We start from the raw sequence: 20,840 nt of genomic DNA, 5'->3' as shown, positions 1-20,840 counted from the left end.
CTAAACCATCAGTGTGAGACCAAACCATCATTAAAAAGGGAGGATTCAGAACTAAGATATCAACTACAGCTGTGTGGTAGAAGATTTGATCCTCACTTTGGGGCTTACGAGAGTTGCAGGTGTAGCTTGTTGATTGAAGGTTCCTTAAAGAGAAGCTGTTTCATTCCTATCCTAGAAGAGTGTTTGGACACCATTTGGGTTGCTAACACATTTCTTGTCATGTTCTTTTTCTTGGGTTGGTGATGAGCCACCATGCAGTCTGGTTTATTATACCAGAAGGAGGTTATTGCTTCTTCAGGAACTCCAAGTTGGACTTTGCATTTAGGTAACAAGCATCAGATCTATGTAATTTTTGTTTGCATACAGTTAACAAATACCCTCCAGCATTGAGTCACATGGATTCCAAGTTATATTGCATAAAAGATAATGTTACTATTTTGGAAATTCTTGTGTAGGTAAATATTTTACGTTATTTCATTGTTATTAAAGTGTCCAACTGATGTTAATCAAAAAAAGAGAAGGAAAAGTTAATGACAAACAACAGATTGACCCAAAAAGGGGCAGTCTTCCAAGAAATAATGGAAGCTTTGGAATTCTTTTCCTGTTATATTTTTGGACAGTGCTAAACTCAGGCTGTGTTTTGAAGAATTTCTTTTGCTCTTTCAGCTTTAAAACAATTTACTTACATCTAGAAAAATTTGAGACTGTGCTTGTTGAATTCAAAGGAGACAAGTGTGATTTGATGCTGTCATGGTTCTGCTTTGTAAAATTGCATGTCAAGAGGTAAATAACATACAGACAGGTTTTTACCAGCCTTACTGTTTTAGACTAGGATTATACAAAAGGCTCTAATGAGATCATTAAGGCCTCAGCCACACCAAGCAGCTGCTGGGGAAAATAAGGTTTTTAAGACTTAGGTTTCTTATTTAATAGAAAAAGTAAAAATCTCTTGTGTTTTATTTAATCACAGGTCAACTTTACTTCATTGATACCATAGCAGGAGATCCAGAGGTTCTGCAAGCAGATGCTGAAACATACTATGAAAAACTCTTGAAGAAGTCATTGTCCACTCCTGATGTTTTTTCCATCCCTGGAGGAGGAGAGGTAGTAGGCTGATGTTTCTCATGCTGCAAGTTAGATACTTGCAGATTAGTTTATTAGTTGTGTTTATGATCTTCTAATAGGGGTAAACTGGTGTGGCTGGATTGTACATCTCTTAAATCAGCAATCCTGCATGATTTCATATAATTTGCCTGCTATAAATGAGAGATAAGCTTAAACTCCAAGTCTAAAACCCTCTGAGTGTGGAAGAGGGTTTGAAGTACTTTGGTGAACTTTGCATCTTGACCTACCTCCTTACAGGACTGAATCAAAACCAAATTTTATAGAGATTTAATACCATGGTGCTACTCTGTATTCTGCCTCTACTGTGCAGTTTACACAGGCACTGTGATACAGTCTTTTGTTTTCCATTCTTTCCAATACCTGTATTGGTAATTCTGAGAGTGGCTTCTCCCAAAGGAATTCTGTTCCTAAGACACCTGGGTGGAATAGAGATGACTGAACAGGCCTATTATTTTTTTTTACTGCACTCAGCCTATGAAATCTTTAATTCTGGCATTTTGTAGATCATAGAAGATGTGCTGAGGTACCTGTTATTGTACTGTCAAAGCAGAAATTGGATTAGTTAAAATGAATGTTTTGAATACAGTAGCTTTTCTACAATTTAGGAAAATAATATGCAGTAGTTTCCAGAAAAATGCTTTTCCAGGTGGGATCAGCAAAGGCTTTGAGCTGGGAATGCAACAGGGTTTAAATACTCTTTTAATGCCCTCTAGTGGAGACTGTAGGGCTAAATAGCAACAGACTGAACATGCAAAGATCCCTCAGTTTAGGGCTTCTGTGTCCTTACCTTCCATGTTTGCTTGTACTTTCAGAGGTTCGTTTGCTGTTCCTGTAGAAGGGATGGGAGGTTAAAATCCCACACAGTGCTCTGTGTATTCTGCAATAGCCACACACGCTGAGATCAGTAGTTAAAGGTGGACTTCTGGCTTTTGATTCACAACTGTCTTGATTTTGTGGCTTGTCACCAGCCCTTAAATATATCACATGACTGATTTGAGTCTCATAGCAACACATTTCTCTTTGCATTCATTTAATTCAGGTCTAATCTAATCTGCAGTCAGCCAGTCAAGGGCATAAGTAATGGTATTGTTCTTGCTGTATTGTCTTTTTCTTTATAGTCTATCATAAATAGCTCAAAGAATGTTGACGTTTTGCAATTTAAAATCATTTAAATGTAATAAGGCGAAACTCCCATTCCCAGTGGACATCCCAGCTAACAATCTCTATTATAGACCCACAACCTGAAGGATGAGGGGTTTGATGTTTGAATAATGACTGCATTACCAAGCATTTTTCCCCCTTCTGCATCTGAATTAAAACAGGTTTCAAGTGGCAGGACTGGCAACAGTGCATAATTACTTAGCAGGAGTTAAGTGGCTGTCAGCCCACTTGCTGGGGTCACAGAACTTCTTTTTGGTATGGCTTGGTCAAGCATCCAGGACACAAATAGCAAGGATTACTGTGAGTGAGGATGGGAGCCCGTTGGCAGCGGCCACACACAAAGCTATGCTTGGCTCGTGCTGCTCTTGTTAACTGCTGTGAAAGTGCACATTACCTTATCAAACAAAATAACAATCGTGGCAGAATTGGAAGTAGTCCTGGCCTTTTCATTATGGAAATGCTCCCAGGTGCCATAGTGACATCGATGCTGTTATGTTTGAAGCATGCAAAGAACAACTGAATCCCCAGATTTAGGCAAGCTCGTGCATACAGATTTCAAGCAGTTTTAATTTTTTTTTTTTTTTTCTGGAGTCCAGTGTTTGCCTAGATGCTTCCAGGATTCTGGCACTCATCAACTAGTGAGCACTGGTTTCAGCTTAGAGTTTTTATCCTGAATAATCCATATTCATATTTCTTCCATGTACCAAGAAATATTAAATGTAACACGTGACTGATTTGAGTTTCATAGCAAACTGACAAATGGGTGCAATTAGAGAAAGAGGCACACCCACACATACACAATGGACCAGATTTTGGAAAGTACAGTACATACTGTGCTAAGTCATGCACGCTCTTTGCCTGTACCTAAACTTACATGACAGCATTTGCAATATTCATATGGAAATCGTCATTTCTATGCATATAGAGCTGTTTGATCGCAGTAATTTTGTGTTTATGTGTCACATCATTTAGAAGTTTAGTCTAAGAGCAAAAGCTTGAGAGCTGCATTTTGATTTTAGCTTTGCCTTCAACTTAACCACCTTGTGCCAATTATCTACCCTCGCTGTGCCTGGAAGATAAACTGCCCAGGCACTGCCCTAATGCTTTGATACTCCCTGTACCCTGAGGCTTAATTCATTGTTTGCAAAACACCACAAGTACTCAGCTGGAGGATGCTGTAAGAAGTGCAAGTTGTATTTGTTTTCATTTGATGTGTCTGGTCTTTCATAACACCATTTGTCTGCGTGTGACAATGTTCAAAGCCAGGTTATGTACTAACCAGGGCAAGTCAGCATGAAGGTCTTCACTAACTTCAGTAGTTTGATTTATTTTAAATTAACTTTCCTTATGGATAACATTAGAATATTATGTGTATTTCAGTGCCTTGAAGTTGAGGATTGTGAGGGTGTTGTGCTAAGCTTGTGCCATGTGTGTCAGCAAAGCATGTCAATAAAACATGTCATAAGTGCATCTGATACATGAAGTACTTGTTGTGAGCTCTACAGTGCAAAGTGCTACAGGGCTTGTTTGTTTTTTAGGTTAAACTTGAAGATTCCTGTGTGTGTTTTGTCCCTCTCTACCGAAATAATCCTACTTGCAAACTGTTGCTGTTAACTGATCCAAAGGATAAAGAGACAGGTTAGAATTGGTCAAAATATTTTGAAACTTGGGTAGTTGTAATTTCTTTAAGATGGTCTGTTTGCTTGTGTATTTAAATATTCTGGGTTTTGTTTTGAATTTGAAGTGGTTTCAGTTTATCTGTCAAGGATTTGTATCAGTGGACTGCTGATTAGATGGAAGAATTGACAATTGGGGCTCTTAAATTCTATGCCTAAATTCTCTGCTGGTACCTGAAAAATCACCTTGGGTAAATCTGTTATTCTTTCTGACTTTATTCAACAGGATAATATTTTTCTAATTCAGAATGATGTGAAATTTAACACATTATGGTTTGGATAGAATCCTGAAAGGCTTAAACAATAAAATACAGGTATGAAATTGTATTGCTTCTTACTGATTATAATTTATATTCTTTTTTCACTTCATGATATTTTTTTCAATCCTAGGTTTATTTACCTTTTATTTCCAGTACTGGTGTGTAAGGGCTATCTACTGGTGTGTAGATTAAATGAGGAGTGTTGGTATTGTGAAGCAATAGGCTGTAGAATGTTTGGAATATCTGCAATGAGGACATGAACTTTTGCATTGACTCACTGTGTCACTTAGGATATACAGAACACATGAAACCTCTTAAAATTCCAGCTTCCAAATGTACCAGCTAATGACATCTGTCATTAAAAGTGTACCTTTAAAAAAAGGATAAACTATAAATTATGCCTGAAAGGCTTCAATAGCCAATATTCTTAATAATAAAGCAAAGGCAAAGCAAAATTCTCTGTTCAGTTCTAAGTGTGGCAGGTAACGATCTTGCACTCCTAGAACAGGTTCTCTTAGTGTAAGTATTCATTGTTCAGTCCTATTCTGTAACCAGGAGATTTCTTCAGAAGAACAAAAGGTAGATAAAAATCACCTGTGGTTAGATGTGAACTCTGCAGTTTTCCAGCTCCTTCTACACAGGATTTCAGCTGGACCTTTTCTAATGGGCTGTGATTCACAGGAGAAGGTAGGAGACCTTTCCAAGTGTAGTCAAAAGACTTTCTGGTCCCTCTGAAGCTATTGATGTAGAATTACTCTTCTGACACTAATTTATATATTCCATTAATGTTTTTCTGAAGAGAGGTATGCACTGGTGTGATAAAGGGGAGATGCATCTACACCAGAGGCCAGACTTGCTCTTGGTGCAGTTGTGCTCTCCTGACTCATGTTCAAAGGAATGTAGCTGAAAACAGCACTGAGTTAGTTTAGGCTGCACAAGAGGAATTTGGATCTGTAATTACAATGCAGAAATAAAGAATTATTAAATAGATGCAGGTGAAAGTGCATTTAGCACAGCTCTTCAGTTAAATGATCTCATAGTATTAGGAACAAGAAGTATTAATGAGATACAAACACACAAGGAAAATGATTTCTCACAGGAACAGGTCAAACAAGTCCAATTGGAGCCTAAATTACCTGATAGCTATCTTCATTAAATGTTTAAACCTAGCAGAATAAACACCTTATTATATTACAAACAACAGCCTGACTGACTGCTGTGACCCTCCCTTGCAAAATTTCAGCTTAAGTTGCCAGTCCAGAGTCAGAGGAACAGAGAGATCTCTAAGCCTGGTTATTTAAATAAGGCCTGCATCACATAGTTTTGGATATTTCCTTCCAAAAGTGATTTAAAGGATTTTTTTGGAAGTTCTTTATTTCTTAATTTTATATACTATAAACATGTGGCCGGTCTTCCTGCATACATCAAATTTGACTGATGTGGTTTTATTTATTTATTTTTTTTTAGATGAGTTTTAATAAATTTTTATTAATTCCTTAAAGCCTGCTGGGATGTATGTACATACCTATACATATGGGTATATACATTTGAAATATTTTGTCCTAAAATTTTTCCCACATCTCAGCAGATTTGGAATTGACACTCAGGGTGGCAGACTGTGCTAATGGGCCAACTCCACCTGGATTTGCTCACCTACGTGACCTTTTGTTCTGACCAGTGAACAGATCAAATTAATTCAAAACCAACTCCTTCAGAGAAAGGCAATGTATTTTAACTTAATGTTATTTTAAGGACATTAAATGATAACATTTAACAGGTTACATAATTTTCTTTTCCTGGCTTGAGATTTGCACTTTTCTTGTGAAACAAGTGTCATCCAGATGGAAGAGGGAAACAATCTTGCTGTAGTTGATCTCTTCCTCCACCTGTCCACTGCATCTGCATTTTAGTTCTCTTCCACACAGCAGGAGCACTCTTAGAAGCAAATTTCCTGGTAGGCCCCACATACCGTGTTTCAGTTTGGTGGCATTTAATTCTTGAAAATTGGTTTAAACAGGGGTGGATTCTACCACTGAGATTTATTTCTGATCATCTTGATAAGATGGGTTGTCCAGAAGTGATGTGTAGCTTGTGGTTTGAAATGATCTGCATATTTCAAAGAGAAAATGGGTATGGCAGCTTTTCTGTAGGACTTGGTCTTGGTTGGAAGCATTTTTAATTTATTTTTGATGGGCTGAGTGTTGTGTTCTGTTAGTATATCTGTACAGATATTTTTATGAGAATGTAAATTGCATTGTAAAGGCTTACAGAGCATAACATGGGTGATTAACATCTTTATAACACTAAATAAACATACCTTATTGTGGCATTTTCTGTATGGTGCATCTAATAATTCACAATAACTGTGAGATGCCTCGGAACATTTATCACAAGACATTTGCAACAAATCACAGAGTGAAGCTTGAATTGTAGAAGAAAATGTGACTGGTTGCAGGAAAGATCAATCTGAGATACTTGAATGGCTGCCATTCCAGCAGGAATCTACCTGCCTCCCAAGCTTTAATGTATTTGTTTTGATAAAATTCCTAGAAAAGAGTGGGAAATGCTCTTATTCCATTATAAAGACAGGGAACCAGCTAGCTCAGGATATGTTGATGCTGCAGAATGCAGTTCAAAGTAGGATACTGGAGCTTGTTCCAGTACCAGAGTATTTCCACAGTGGAAGTCTTGCAAAAGCGACCTCTTTAAGTGTATCAACAATCTGAAATAGTGACAGAATTAAGGTAAAGATGATTTTACAGAAAGTACCACTACTTTATCTCAGATATTTATTAAACAAACTCTAATTACATCTCTCATGTGTGTCATCACCTTTATTTAATTTGTAACTGAGGGATGTGTTTCAGCAATTCAGACAAGTCAGGAGAAAAAGATGGGCCAAGCTGGATATTGCTTTATTTTTTCTTCTTTGCTCTGTGTGTAGAATCCTGATGTGCACATTTCATTTAAATAGTTGCACACCAGTGTGGGAACATTTGGCCAGCATAGCCTAGCAAGTAAAAATATAATCCAGGCCTGAATTGGGAAGAGATCCATGTTTGCCCAGCAAAAGTAGACATTCCATAATCACTATTGCATTATGCTAATTCAGCTCAGTCCTGGATTGCAAACACCCTGTGCTGTGGAATCCTGTGCTCCGCTGCCTGTCAGCTTCTTGGAACACTGTGTTTGTCTGAGTGCAGGTGATGAAAGTACTCAGGTTTATCAAGCTGGTGCTTACAGGGAAAGCCACCCACCTGAGCATGTGTAAATCCCATCAATTGTGACCTGAAATGCATTTCACCAGGTCTTGCAACAGCAAGATCCAGCACATCAGGCCCTGCAGTGGCAAGATCACACACATCATGATTCACAGGGTTCAGGTGATGTGTGTTGGCAATAACTCCATCTCTCATGAACAGGTGAACTTAACTGAATGTTTTGGAAAGAACAAGAAGACTGTGAAGAGAGAGAGAGAGAACATGTGGTCTCACAAATCATGTTTGCATTTGAAACAGTGTTCCTCAAAGTTGATTATAAAATGGAAATGAGAGTATGGGGAAGCATGGATGGATTTAACTGTGGACCAGATGTTGACTTGAAAAATGATAACAAAAAGCAAAGTACATATGTTTGTGTGAAATTTGGAGAAATGTTTTTCCTTCAAGGAAGGCATCCATATAGATAAGGTTGCTCAAGTAATGTGATGTGACAGTTGCTATGTCAACTAGTGTTCCCTTCCACACATTTAAATTATTGAATAGCACAGTAAATGTTCTATAAAAGCAACTCCATCCAACATGGTCATACATCTTCCTGTTTTCCTCAAAGCTTTGAAAAACTTTTCTGACCTTTACTATGTGTCTTGTATGTCTGAACTGTGTGCCAAACCTCTTTGCAGCTCTTATTAAAGTCAGCATTTGGCCTATTATGTCCCCTTTGTGCGATTCAGCTCCCTTTGTAGCTGCATGTTTCATGGATGTGTAATGGAGCAGTGGCTGCTGCATTTGAAAGCAGAGGGAAGGGTTTGAGGGAACAGATTGAATCCATCACAGAAACCGAGTATGAAAATCCCATGCAAGTAAGTGCATAATATTTAATGAATTGAGTCTGGTGCTATAAACAGGCATCTGCCCTTGCGTGCAATACTTCTTCCTTGTTAACCCAGCACACAAAGTGTAATGCTTTCTGGCACATGCTTTAATAATTCATTGGAAATATAAGTTAGCTAAGCCGAATCCCCAGCCTTAAAGCCGGCAGGAGTGATAGAGTCTGAAGCAAAAAGGGAAATTAACCTGTGTGCATCAGTGACATTTGTATAACCTGAGGCTAAAATAGGTAAATGATGAATCCTGTCCTTAAAGTAATTTAATTTCCTTGTGTGTGAATTTGTTTCTAACTCACAGATGGTTTTGAACTTTCTATTTGTCTGTAGCTGGCTAGGTTAGATCCAGTTGTTCGAGCTCTCTTTTAGGACTCAGGACATGTGAACTCTGCTGTTCTTTGCAACATTCTCCCTATATTATATTCTATCTTTCTATATAAAAATGGACATGGTAGGTGCCCTATTTAAAGATATTAAAGATACTGATGCTCTTGAGCAATCCTGAAATTGTGGCCATGTACTATTTTAGGTGAATGTCACCAGTGTACAGATACTAAAAGTGCTTTTTGCTGAAATATTTGCTGTTTGATGTGTTTGTGGTCATAAATGATCAGATTTCTGTGTTTATTCCAAAACCTCATCTAAACACTTAAAATTTATTCTCTATCCTTTGAAATGACCCCATGTCAAAACTTTTCTTTCTGAACAAGGCTTGGAAGTAATTTCAGTGTCACTGTTGCTTCTTCAAGTCTTTTCCTTGTAAATCTATTGGCAGGCAATGAATTCTGTAGATGAACATGTAGGAGTAGGGTTTAAATACTTGTTCCTGCAAATGTGAAAAATTGAGGAAGGATGGGAAGAAGTGGGGTGCAAGTTTTGCATCACACCTACATGAGGACTTGACTTACGTGGGTTGCTGATACACTTTTGCTTCAGGGCAAAGTGTACCTTATTATGTGTGTCTATGTCTGTCTTTTGTTGATAGAAACCTTTCTGCGTGCATTTGAACCTCTGAGAATATCTGGCCATGCATAGATTTAGGAGTTTGTACTCGAAAGGTACCCATAGATAGAAATTTAATCATAGAGAGAGCTGAAAAGCTGTTTGATAAAGCAGATACGAGAATTTTTGTGTTTGACTTGCATGAGTGCAAATATGTGCACTCAAATATATGCAAATATGTGTGTGTGGGCTGGAGAAAGTTCGAAAGAAACTTGAAAACTGTAACCTTTATCCAGGTAGCTCGTCTGTCCCAAATGCCACTTAAACCTAATGTGCTACAGAACTTACTATTAAGCAGGAAGTGCTTTATTCATATGGAGCACAGGCTGTCACACCAAGGTCACATCAGCTCCTGAGAAAAATTACCTTCCCTTGATGCCTCATGCAGTACTGAAAATTGGATATCAAGGGACACAGAGGTAAAATTGAAATACACTTGTTGTTCTGGTGTCACAGCAGAACAGACTGGAGTCAGCTGGAGGGAGAAGTAGATCTGAGGTTGCCTGTGGAAAAATTCAGAATGCACTTTGTATTTGTGGGTAACGTGTTCCCATGTTTTTGTTTTTGTAGTTTTGGCAGTTTATTTGAGCCAGCGTTGGTGGCCTGTGGAAGATGTTGTGAAGACGGCTGATCCTGCTAGAGATGGGCTTGTTTTGGTGAGGATGCTATTTTGATCAGTTGCCTTTAGCCTGAAGCTTCACAGCCAGAACAGTCATATGGAATTGTCTCTGGTCTCCTACAGCTCCTGCTCTGAACCTGTGGGATCTGGACTCTGTGGCTCACCAAGTGCTTCATGTCTCCTGGACACAGTGACATGCACATTAGCCCTCTCTAAACAATTCTGTGCATGCAGTTTATGATTCATCTGTGGGATTTATTTTCTTTTGGATTTTAGTTTACCCTCACTGCCTACTAAAGGAATAATCATAAACTGAATTACTACATTAGCAATAATTTCTCACATTAACTGTCTGGTGGGAGGTGTTACTACCCTTTGGAACAATGACTTATCTAGCTAGTTAGGATATTTTTTTTTTCCTTGGATAATGTTTATATTATGTTCATTTGTTTTCAACTAAAATATGAGATGCCTGCTGATTATGAGCTTTGTGTTGCCATGAGGTTATTAAGTCAGTTTTGTTTCCTACTCAACCCTCAGTATCTTTGGTCCTTAATGATTCTATTCCTTTATCATCTTTTCCTGTCACACGTAGAGTTTAATTATTTGCAGAATTAAGTAGGCTTTTTATGGGTAACTGAACTGGAGGGATTTTGAGATAACAAACAATCCTTGCAAAATAGAACTTGGAGCAGGAACACAGGCCTTGAAGCTTTCAAGCATCTCTGTATCAACAGAGAATGAAAATAATGTCTGAAAATGGAAATCTTACCCCCTTTAGCTCATTGTGAAAAGGTAAATTGCTGTTATTTATGGAAACTCTCATTCCTTTTTCAGCATTTGTGTGAAGCTTTTTGGCACCAGTTTTTACCTTGTTCTTTTTTATTCCTCCATCTCCCTCTCCTGTCAGTTGTCTCCTATATAGTATAATTGTTTATGTAACACCTAGATTATAGCTGATTAGGACAGACTATTCTCTGTTTTGTATAGTGTCTATCCAGTAAGGTCTTGGCCCACTAAGTTCTTCAATGCTGTGGCAACACAGGTAATGGGGAGAGGTGAGCAGGCCCACAGAGTGAATCCAATCTTTCTTTCACTTTTGAGTAGGATTAGAGTGCCTTGATCCTGGTTCCAAATCTGTGACTAGTTCACTGTGACTGCAATCAAGATACTTTTGCTGCTTTAGAATTCCTCTCTCTGACAACAAGAGATATGTCAAGCTTTATAAATAGTTACTAAACTATTCTATGCCCACTGGATAGAGGGCGAAACACTAGGAAAAACTGTTTTTGTTATTCTAGCTGAACCAACTCAGGAGGCATTTTCCCCAAATTAAGTGTACATGTTTCCTGACCTCTTCCTTCCCAGCCTCTTTTGATTTTGAAACCTTTCATGAGATGCAAAATACTATTCTCTGCCTCATTTTTCTTTGGTCTGTTTTTGTTTGTTCTCTAAGGTCCAGACATTTGGAGAAAGGATTGTCCTCTTTGTTCTGAACTGCATTATTTTTGGAATGCTGGAAGGGAGTTCAGCTAATGATGCATTCTTTCTACCTCACTCTGCCACCGAGCATGCCAAGATACTCTGGAGAAGCGGCGAGGCTGCTGCCTTTTACTCGGTCAAGATGAAAGGTAAGGTCATTTTAGAGACACAATTTCACTGTTCCTAATAGCTAGAAATGTAATCCTTTTGTTTATCTATCAGTATAAATAATCCTGGCTCTCATTTACATTTTTATATGAAATCTCCCTCAGAATTAATCTAGGGCACAAACCTTCCCGGAATTTGGAAGCCATCCATGTTACTTTCGTTTAAACATGATAGTTCCAAACCCTATTCTGATCTGAGGTACTGGCTTACTCCAATAAAATGTGTTTTAATGCAGCCAAGTAGGAGGTTGTACATCTAGGAACAAAGAATGTAGGGCCTATGCACAGGATAGGAGGACTGCATCCTGGAAAGAATGATACCTGAAAAAGGAGTGCAGTTCCCAGTGGGAAAATGTATTGGGAGTTGGTGGTGGCAAGAAGAGGATCCTTGGCTGTGTTGTGTAGAGGAAGGTGTGTGCACTAGACCAGTCCTGGAATGCTTTGTGCAGTTGTACTCCCAGTTTAAAAGATGATGATGATGAATTGATTTCATCATTAATTGATTAAGTGTCATAGAGAAGAAACAAAATGTGTTTTAATTCTTTAGGGATATTTGATTAGCTTTAGTTAAGATCTTTTATTAAACACAAAGTCTGTATTAATGCAAATAATTGCTGTTAACTAGTCTGGAGTGGAAGAGGCTTAATTGGAATAATACCAGGTATGCAGTTGAGCCTGTGCCCCCATGCAGGAGCTGGTTCCCAGTCTGTGTTTAAGATTCATGGGAATCACCTTCACAGAGAAGGTGGGGTCTTTGGAAGTAAAATACTGTCCAAGTCAGGACTCAGTAGCCATCCATCCAAAATGGGAGAAAAAGAAGCAGCTGGAGAGGTGGGTTGTTTTGGATTCAAGAGGACACTCTGAAGGTGCCTTCCCTGCTGCAGTCCCAAAGGCCAGCAACAATAAGATGTTCTTCTCCTTGGGATGGAAAAATCCTGATACACACAGAGGTGTAGCTTGTACAGACCATCAGTGAGGAATCAGGACTCAGCCTATGATCAAGGAGCCTTATCTGTATCTCTGATTAGGTTGATGAACTGGTTTGTAATGGCAAACACAAGTACATTTTCCTTTAAGTCCATAAATATTCCTGAGCAAAGCTTTTGGAAAGAAACACTTGTAGGGGCTGTAATGATTCATGCTTCAGTAAAATAAATGTGCACAGTAGTCTGTTATGGGTGGAGTATTAGCCAAGTTGAAACTGTTTCTGAGTAAGTTGAGAGTCACAGTTTGGTTTTAAACCAGGTCCACATAAAATACAAATCCTTCAAGTCCAGCTTTGTCAGCATCTGCCTTTTCTTGCCAGTTTTTTTTTTCTCTGGGCAGCTATATTTGTTAGTTTTTGGCCTGTGTCACAAATTACTGCAGTCTTTTGCCAAAGCCTTTTCGGGAAGCTTGAAACTGATTGTTTTTGCTGCTTTTTGCTATTTGATGTACACATTTAGAAAATAATTCCTCTTTCTGAAGTTCTGTGATTTCAATTTCATACCAGCCATGCTGTGGCTGATTCTATTCTCTCTACTTTTTAGAAGAGCCCTGGATTTATTAGGCCCAAAACAGACTAAGATAAATATCTTCACTTAGAAGCTGTATTTCACATGGTTGTTTTACATATTTTCATAATGTATTTTTCTAAATCTTAATGTAAGTTCTTTTTCCTTTTGCTGTCCTGGTCAGAACATTTAGTAGAGGAAGCTTTAACTACAGGAGTTTATATTGTGTTGGACCTCTGTTACAGCTTCTGGTCCTAGGAAAAAAATTTCCTTTGTGCCCACCATGTGATTCTGATTCCCTTTATTTCCATGCTCTGCAATTACCTGACCATTCTTTCCAGTTTGATTTTCTTCACTGGGTAATTGAGATTCTCATATTGATGTTGTATTCAACTGTATTTCTCATCTGTGAATTTTCCATTATCTACAGCATGACAAAAAACATGCTTCAGTGGAGGCAGATAGGCCAGAAAAGGTCTGTGGAGCATGCCTCTTTCAAACATAAGTCTTCTGTGTGAATCACAGAAATGGTGACCAAGGAACAGAGAGTCTGTTCTATCTTTGCAAATTTAAGTGTTGTTATGAAAACTAAATTTTCAATGGACTTCAGTGCTTCCATTTAACTATATTGGCAATATTGTAATTAATTTCCATTTTCCAGTTCCTAGGTGGTGTTCACAAAGTGAACTCGGTAATTTTGGTCCAGTTCCATGCTTCCATCTTATGACCATCCTTAACTGGATCTCTTTTAATAGTCCAGCTAAGGAGGCACAGATGGTCTCGAGCACACACCTTGCTCAGAGATGCAGTAACTACTGCAAGTCAAGGTTTTGAGACAATTTGGCCACTTCTGGCACTGGCCACCACCCTGCACCTGCTGTGCAGATAAACAGAAATCTCATTCTTCAATGAGAAGAGCTATCACTTTTCTTGAGCATTAGACACCTTTATTAAAGCAAAATTTATTCATGACTACACAGATCATCAACTTGGCCTCTCTGGAATGTGCCTATTCCTGTCCAATGACAGGCATGCTGCATTTACCACTGGGTATACTAAAGATTGATGAGATGTACTAAGCCACTAATGAGGCTGATAAGACACTTTGTCACGTGCCAAGATAAATGTCTCCAATTTTATCTATGTCAGCAGCTTCCATATCAGACAGCTGAGCAGTTAGACCTCACTAAATGGAGCTACTTTAAGGTAGGATAGGAAATGATGGTTCCCTCTTCCTGTACCTTTCTCTGCAGTCAGCAACCTGAAAATGAAATATTTTGCAGAAAGCCTTCATACAAATACTTGGGGATTTGGATCTGTTTTATATTGTTTAAAGTATTTATTTTGTGCTCTGTGTGAAAAGCTCAGAAAGAATGTGTTCTGTGTAGTGATGTAGGATTAATTACCACGGTTACTGACACTTGTTTCTTGTGCAGTGAGAGCAATTCCCTGAAAGTTTTTCCTTTCTTATTTACTGAGGACTAGTAATTACTGGAAATGGACTTTACTACCTTCACATAAATGCTGGGAGAATGTCGAAGATTCATGATGCAAATAAATCAATAAGAAGTTGGAGGATGCAATGAGCCAAGAGTGTCTTGGTGCTTTTGAGAACAAACCAGAGCAAAATCCCTTTTTTATAGACTTTATTTTCCCCTCCCTACTGTTATGTATTACTGTCACTGTAACACATATGAGCTGCCCAGCTGCAGACCAAGCTGTCTGTGGTATGAAAAACAAAAGTCAGATTGTCAAAGCTTGTCCCTTCCCTCCTGACAAATCTTAGTAGTAGAAGTGTGGAGTGATGTGAATCAAACCAGCCTTAACCCAACTCTGAGAAGGCTGTAAAACATATAGGTGTGTCAGGAGTAAATGCATTGTTGGCTTCTTATTCATTCTTTAGAAATGCTCCACAAGTCACAGTTTGGGAGCACCTGACTGCAAAAACTCTTCAGCAGACATGGAGTAAGCAAAAAAGCAACTCTGGCCTAATCTCTGTTTTTTTCCTACACCAGAGCCTTAGAGATGGTCTTTGGAAGTGGCTTCTTGAGCTCAAATTCATTTCACACTTTTCTTCATACAAGCCTTTGGAAATATCTTTTGATACTGTGGCCCAGGTGCTAGTCTGTAGAAACAGATCCTTAGAAAGGTAACAGGATTTTAGTTTTTCATCAATTACGTACATTTCTTTTAGAAAAAAAATAAATTTGGCATTGAAGTTAACCTGACAGACAATTAGCTGAAATCTTGTTGAATAATTGCTTTTGTCTCCCTCTGTTTGCTAGCAATAATATTTTTAATGTGCATTTCTGAGGCAGATTGAAGGTTCTGGCTGTAATGAAAATGAAATTACTACATACCAGTCCAGACATGAATTCATTTAATTTTATTGAAGCCAGAACCTTTGTTCTCCTTCTCACATACAAACTCACACAATGGGTTGACCTTGGGTTCTGCTCTACAGAAATATTCCCCACCCTTTACACAAGCGCTCAGGCTGCTCCAGGCCTGTCCAAACATGTGTGTGCCAAGCCAACTTGTTCAGCAGGGAAATAGTCAGTGTGCACAACCTTGTTTTGTTTGGGTCTGTTGGATGTGGAGACCAGATTGTTTTTTTCTTTTCTGGTTTGTGGCTCTTTGGGAATGCTAATGGCTGTCTGCTTTCCTGCCCTTGTAATATCTGTTTGCCATTTTGCTGGCTCCTAAGTTGGTCATTTGGCACTCATGACCTAACCAAGCAGATCAAAGGCTTTCCAAGAGCAGACTGCATGAATGCTTCCCTCTCCATCACCAATGCCCTTATTTTCCCTGTCTCCTCCCTCACCTCAAAACTTTGTCTGTGTGTTCCAACAGTGAAACAAACCTCTCAACCAAATGTGTGAGAGCCCAGTGGCCACCTCCAGGCCACCATTAGCTTACGGTAACCTTGTGCTATTTGATGGGAAACAGGGACAAAGTGGCCTTTGTTCCAAAGGTTGGTTTGTTTGTTTATTTTATTTTGAATGCCTGTGGGCTGTGACTCTCCTAATGTGTTTCCCAGGGACAAGGTGAAGAATGGCTTCATGGTTTCTTTATTTATGGTGCCTTTAGACATGACAAGTTTTTGTCATCTTCTCAACACAAAATTAGGAGCTCAGGCATAAATCACTCAGCTCCTGGGATTGCTGCACAGCATCCTCATCAGGATATATCAGAGACAAACTATATGAGATAACAATAAACTTAAAAGAACATTTTCAACATGCAGGAATTCTTAAAGACTTCATGAGGAAAAGTTTGTCCCTTAGAATGGATGGTGCAATTCTGCTGGAATTTGACATCTCTGTTGGGTTGGCAGCTAACAATGGGACCAGGGATATACTCAATTTTTTGGCTCATAACAAAAAGAGTAACTACCCATCATGTGTTACAAGTATTGAAAGGTTATAAACACCACCACAACCCGCCCTTTTCCAACAATGTTTGAAGTTCTGTTTTTATGGTATTTTGCACTGAATGGAAGTGCAGCAATTAGACCCTAGGTTGGTTAGGGTGAACATCAAAATTTTGGATGCAGAATGTCTGTTCTTAATCAATTCTCTCTTGATTCCAGTTTGAGTTTACCATTTGCGATTGCAAAATAAATCCCTTGGTTCTGTGTTTTGGGGTTTTTTGGACAATTTTCACTGAGAACTTGTTTTAATAGTTTGGAGGCTTATGCTTGAATCTGTATTTTGTCCACATGTAGAGCATTATGTCAAGACCCCGTGATTTCAGTTAACTGAGTTAATGTGTTTGTTAGCAAGGACTGTCCTTGAGTGAAACCCCGGGTTTAACACTGATAGTGGTAGTTCTAGTAATGGAATAGAACACCTACATATGTAATAAATCATCACTCAGTAAAAATGGAGTAACTTAAAAGGAGCTCTTACTGTGCTTTCTTAAAGTGCACCGCTCAGTTGTTTATTTAAAGGAGTATGAGGACATTGCATTCAGAATATTTATATCTATTTGGTTTCAGACCATTTATATCTTTTCAATGAGCTTTCCTATATACATTGCCTGTGCACCAAGATAGTGTGATTATGAAGAATCAGAGTCTGGAAAGGACTCTGGTGAGACCTGTCAGCCACATCTTAGGCAGGTCCTCTCCATTTCATGGCACCAAGTAATCCTCCAGGAAAGTGTTTTACTGCTTATGCAAATACACTTTAGCTGGGATCATCCTCACAGCCTGTGGGAAGGTACAGGGCAGTGTGTGTGGCTGAAATCACACAGCAGTTAGTGCAGCAATACTGATTTTGTTTGCAAATGGATGTGTTTTTCCCTGTCTGTTTTCAGGGAGCCTGTGTGATGGTACAACCAGCCAGTGCTACCTGCTGCCAGTTTTGGATACTATATTCGTCCAGAGAAAGTACAGAAGAGGTGGCCTAGGGATGAAAATGTTGCATGATTTCTGTCAGTCTTTCCTGGCTGAGGATGCCTTGGGGATCAGCTGCCCTATTTCTGCTGCCATGTATCAAGGTAAATCCTTTGATGTGGACACGTTAGGTAAGGGTCATGTATAATGTATAATTTTCAATATGGTCTTGGTAAGATTGTCTTCACTGTGTAAGAGTTCAGTGCCCTTGTCTGAACTTAACTGTTGTTAGCCTGCAACTGGCTCCTTTTCCAGAGCCATCTGGAATTTCCTGTGGAAAGGTAGGCCAATATTTATGTAAGACAACAAAAAGCACAAAACTCACAGTGCCTGTTTGACATTTCGTGTTCCTAGAACTGTTCTCTTGTAGAACTATGTCATTGCCCTAGACAGGGACTTACACATTTTATTTGACACCACAGGGAAAAGACTTGTAAGATCTTGTCAAGCCCACACTATGCACATAATGCTCTTGTAGATCTTGCATTTTTAAGAAATTACATTTAATAAGCCAAATACCCAGGCTCTACTCAGTCATCCAGTTACATCAGTACTTGTTTTGTATCAACTGTCTTTGAACATTTGACACTTTTAAAAGATCACAAAGTAGTCATATATCTTCAATGTCTTCAGGTCAAAACTCTGGTTTTGCTAGTAAAATTCACAGAAAAAAATCAGTGCTCACGTTATTTATGAAACTGTCCTCTTTGGAAATGTACTTTTTTCTGGGATTGCTCTCTGTGTAATGCAGTCTTCACAATCTTTTTTTTTTTGAGATGTGTTGATTTACTTACAGCTTTCTGGTTGTTTCCTAATAAATGTCAACAGAATTTTGGCCACATCTATTCTTTCTCTTGGTTATGACGTGCCCTTGAATGTATTCAAAAGCATCTGAGCAGGTACTGCTACTTCTAAATTCAGGAGGGAATAATATTGACAGCATTCCTTCTCCCAATAATATCCATTTTTCCTTTGGCAGACCTCAAGGCTTTAGAAACTCTGGATGAGAAAGCTGCATTTCTTATGTGTTAACACTAGCAATATATTGGAAGACTGTGCTTTTGTCTCAATTAAGTTTAGAGCTAATATTGAATAAATTTGACTTGCATCATGTTTTAATTAGGTTTTCTTTTATAAAAAAACCAATACTGTAAGTTAAATTTTGAGCGTATTGAAGTCACTGTCTGCTTTTAATTTCATTGAAACCACATTTTCATATTTTGACAAATGAATGCAACCTTTAAATCTCTGTACTAAAACCTCTGAGGCTGTGGACAGTTTATTTAACATGGACGTGGTATTTAAGCTGCTGTAGATGCCCAAAAGGGAGGAAAAAGCTTTGTAGCACATATCTGGGTTCTAGTATGTGTTAGTTTTAGGAGCTTTTATTGGAATGATTAATTTAGTCTGGATATCCTTGTATAAAATTAATGTCTGTGATCTGCTCATTACTGTAAGGCAAATGTTTACATACCAGAATTAGGGTTTTTGTTTTGACATCCCATTGTTAAACTCAACTGAATGTTGAAGATAAATGACCCATTCTGTAGAACGATGAACTACAGTGGACAGAGTATGACAGTGATTTTGTTGTTTACAGATCACTATCTTAGTGCAGTTGATGCAAGTGATATGATGGCAGTTAAGGGAAGTTAAAAAATCTCCTTTATGTTTAAATACTTTGAACTGTTTGTTCTACAGCATGTGCCTCCTCTTGACACTGCACACATCCTAAGGATACCACTAAATAGAACATACTTCAGTTTGATAACATAAGCAGACCTAAATTTGATAGTTTATCCAAATTTTTGGATGGTCATTGTGTACTGACAGTGATAGGAATCTGTGGCAATAAGGTTTTTAAAGGTGATTGTACATCTGTCACAGGTATCCTGTAATTTTTCTGTTGTTTCTTCCCATTTCTGTTTTTTCCCCATCCAAAGAAATAAATGAACCTAGCAATGGGGCATAGGGTAACAGTAGTGAAAAGGAGGGTGGTTTTGGCCCAAAACCAAACTGAGGCAGAGTTTTTCTTTATAAACAGAAATTAAAGTAGCAATCTGAATGGTTAAAGCTGAAAGATAGAGGAACCCTTTCCTTTCAGAGTAGTGAGGGTAAAAACCCCACACTGCTGTAGGTCTGAAACTACTGAGTGTCTGGACATTGTTCTGTGCTGCCTTGCCAGAAGAAGGTGCTCAGCAAATCATTTCAAGTCCTTTGTTTCTGCACTCACAAGGAAATAAACTGGACTGAAGCAGACAGGATTCACTCGTGACTGTTTAGGCCATTCCACATAGGCTTTTACTAAAAGTCCCAGCTAAAACAAAGAGGAAAGAAGATGAGAAGGGAGAAGAAAGCTGTCCAAAGGAAGTAATGAAAGTAGGTCTGAGAGAATTTCTTTGCATAGAACACGCTCCCTCTTCTGATGTACTTTTCACTCACCCATACTTTTACCCCTTGGTTTCTCCTTTCAGTATGCCAGAAATTCCTGCAAGCTCATCCTGAGGAGCAGAAGCGACTGTGGGAAGTGGAAGCACCAGGAGATTGGAGCCAACGAGTGAATATCTGGTTAAAAATTCAGATGGAGTCATCTCCTTCAGGAAGTGAGTTAAAACAAACAGTGTGAACTTGTCTGTGTTATAGTTCTATAAAGATAAGAAATGTAATCAAAGGTTAGGTAGTGATCATGGAGAGGTGATGTCTCTGTTGTTTGCACATGGAGAAACTACTGAGTGTGCAATCCAGTGCCCTCATCTTTTCACAGTAAACAGGACAATTCTTAGAAATTATGAGGTAATGAAATGGAACTGCAGAGCATCTGAGAGATCCTGAACAAAGCACAGCCTTTGCATAAAGTGGCTGTAACTCCTGTTGCAGTGCACTTAGAGCAGGGTAGAAGTTAGCCCAAAAAATCTCTGTTGCACAACATATTGTCTGGGTTATAGACAGGGGTTTGTTTCTCTGAAATTGTTACAAAGAAGAAATTTGTATGGCCAGTGGGCAGTGTGTTTAATTACCTTCAATTGCTGCCAATACCATTCTTGGATGGAAACACAAAGGTTTTCATTTTGGGTTTTGGAAGATTCTAAATACTCTCCTACAGGGTAAGTCCTTTTTGCTAGGAGCATTTTCTGCCTGCTTCACAAAAGATAGCGACAGAGTAGGGAAGCCTTTTGACAGTTCATATGGGGATCTCATTGCTATAATCTGCTCAGCTGTTTGGAGGACCCAGACAGGCCCCTCTGCTGCATGCACACAAGCTGTGATAAGCACTGGCTTCCAAAAGAAGGGCACACATTGTCTCTGGACGTGCAGCAAGGAGTGCTCCAGAGCAAATTGCTCCCATGCCTT

General features: G+C 38.7%; 1 protein-coding gene across 2 annotated transcripts in view; it reads left to right on the top strand.

The window, feature by feature from the left end:
• The window catches only part of FAM169B (family with sequence similarity 169 member B), a 35,295-nt gene that overhangs the window by 11,100 nt on the left and 3,355 nt on the right, over positions 1–20,840 (top strand). The window contains exons 1-7 of one of the 2 annotated variants that reach the window (XM_033517015.1): positions 221–325; positions 971–1,104; positions 3,825–3,924; positions 9,900–9,985; positions 11,405–11,579; positions 17,411–17,593; positions 19,964–20,092. In XM_033517015.1, the coding sequence (XP_033372906.1) occupies positions 253–325; positions 971–1,104; positions 3,825–3,924; positions 9,900–9,985; positions 11,405–11,579; positions 17,411–17,593; positions 19,964–20,092 (880 nt within the window). In that variant the 5' untranslated portion in view covers positions 221–252. Of the gene's footprint in view, positions 1–220; positions 326–970; positions 1,105–3,824; positions 3,925–9,899; positions 9,986–11,404; positions 11,580–17,410; positions 17,594–19,963; positions 20,093–20,840 lie in introns of those variants that run through there. The other variant, XM_033517016.1, reaches the window with a different exon arrangement.

This window comes from Parus major, chromosome 10, assembly GCF_001522545.3.
Source record: "Parus major isolate Abel chromosome 10, Parus_major1.1, whole genome shotgun sequence".
Classification (NCBI taxonomy): domain Eukaryota; kingdom Metazoa; phylum Chordata; class Aves; order Passeriformes; family Paridae; genus Parus; species Parus major.
The sequence above is the reverse complement of the archived record's forward strand: the minus strand, read 5'-3'. Positions and strand labels throughout refer to the sequence as shown.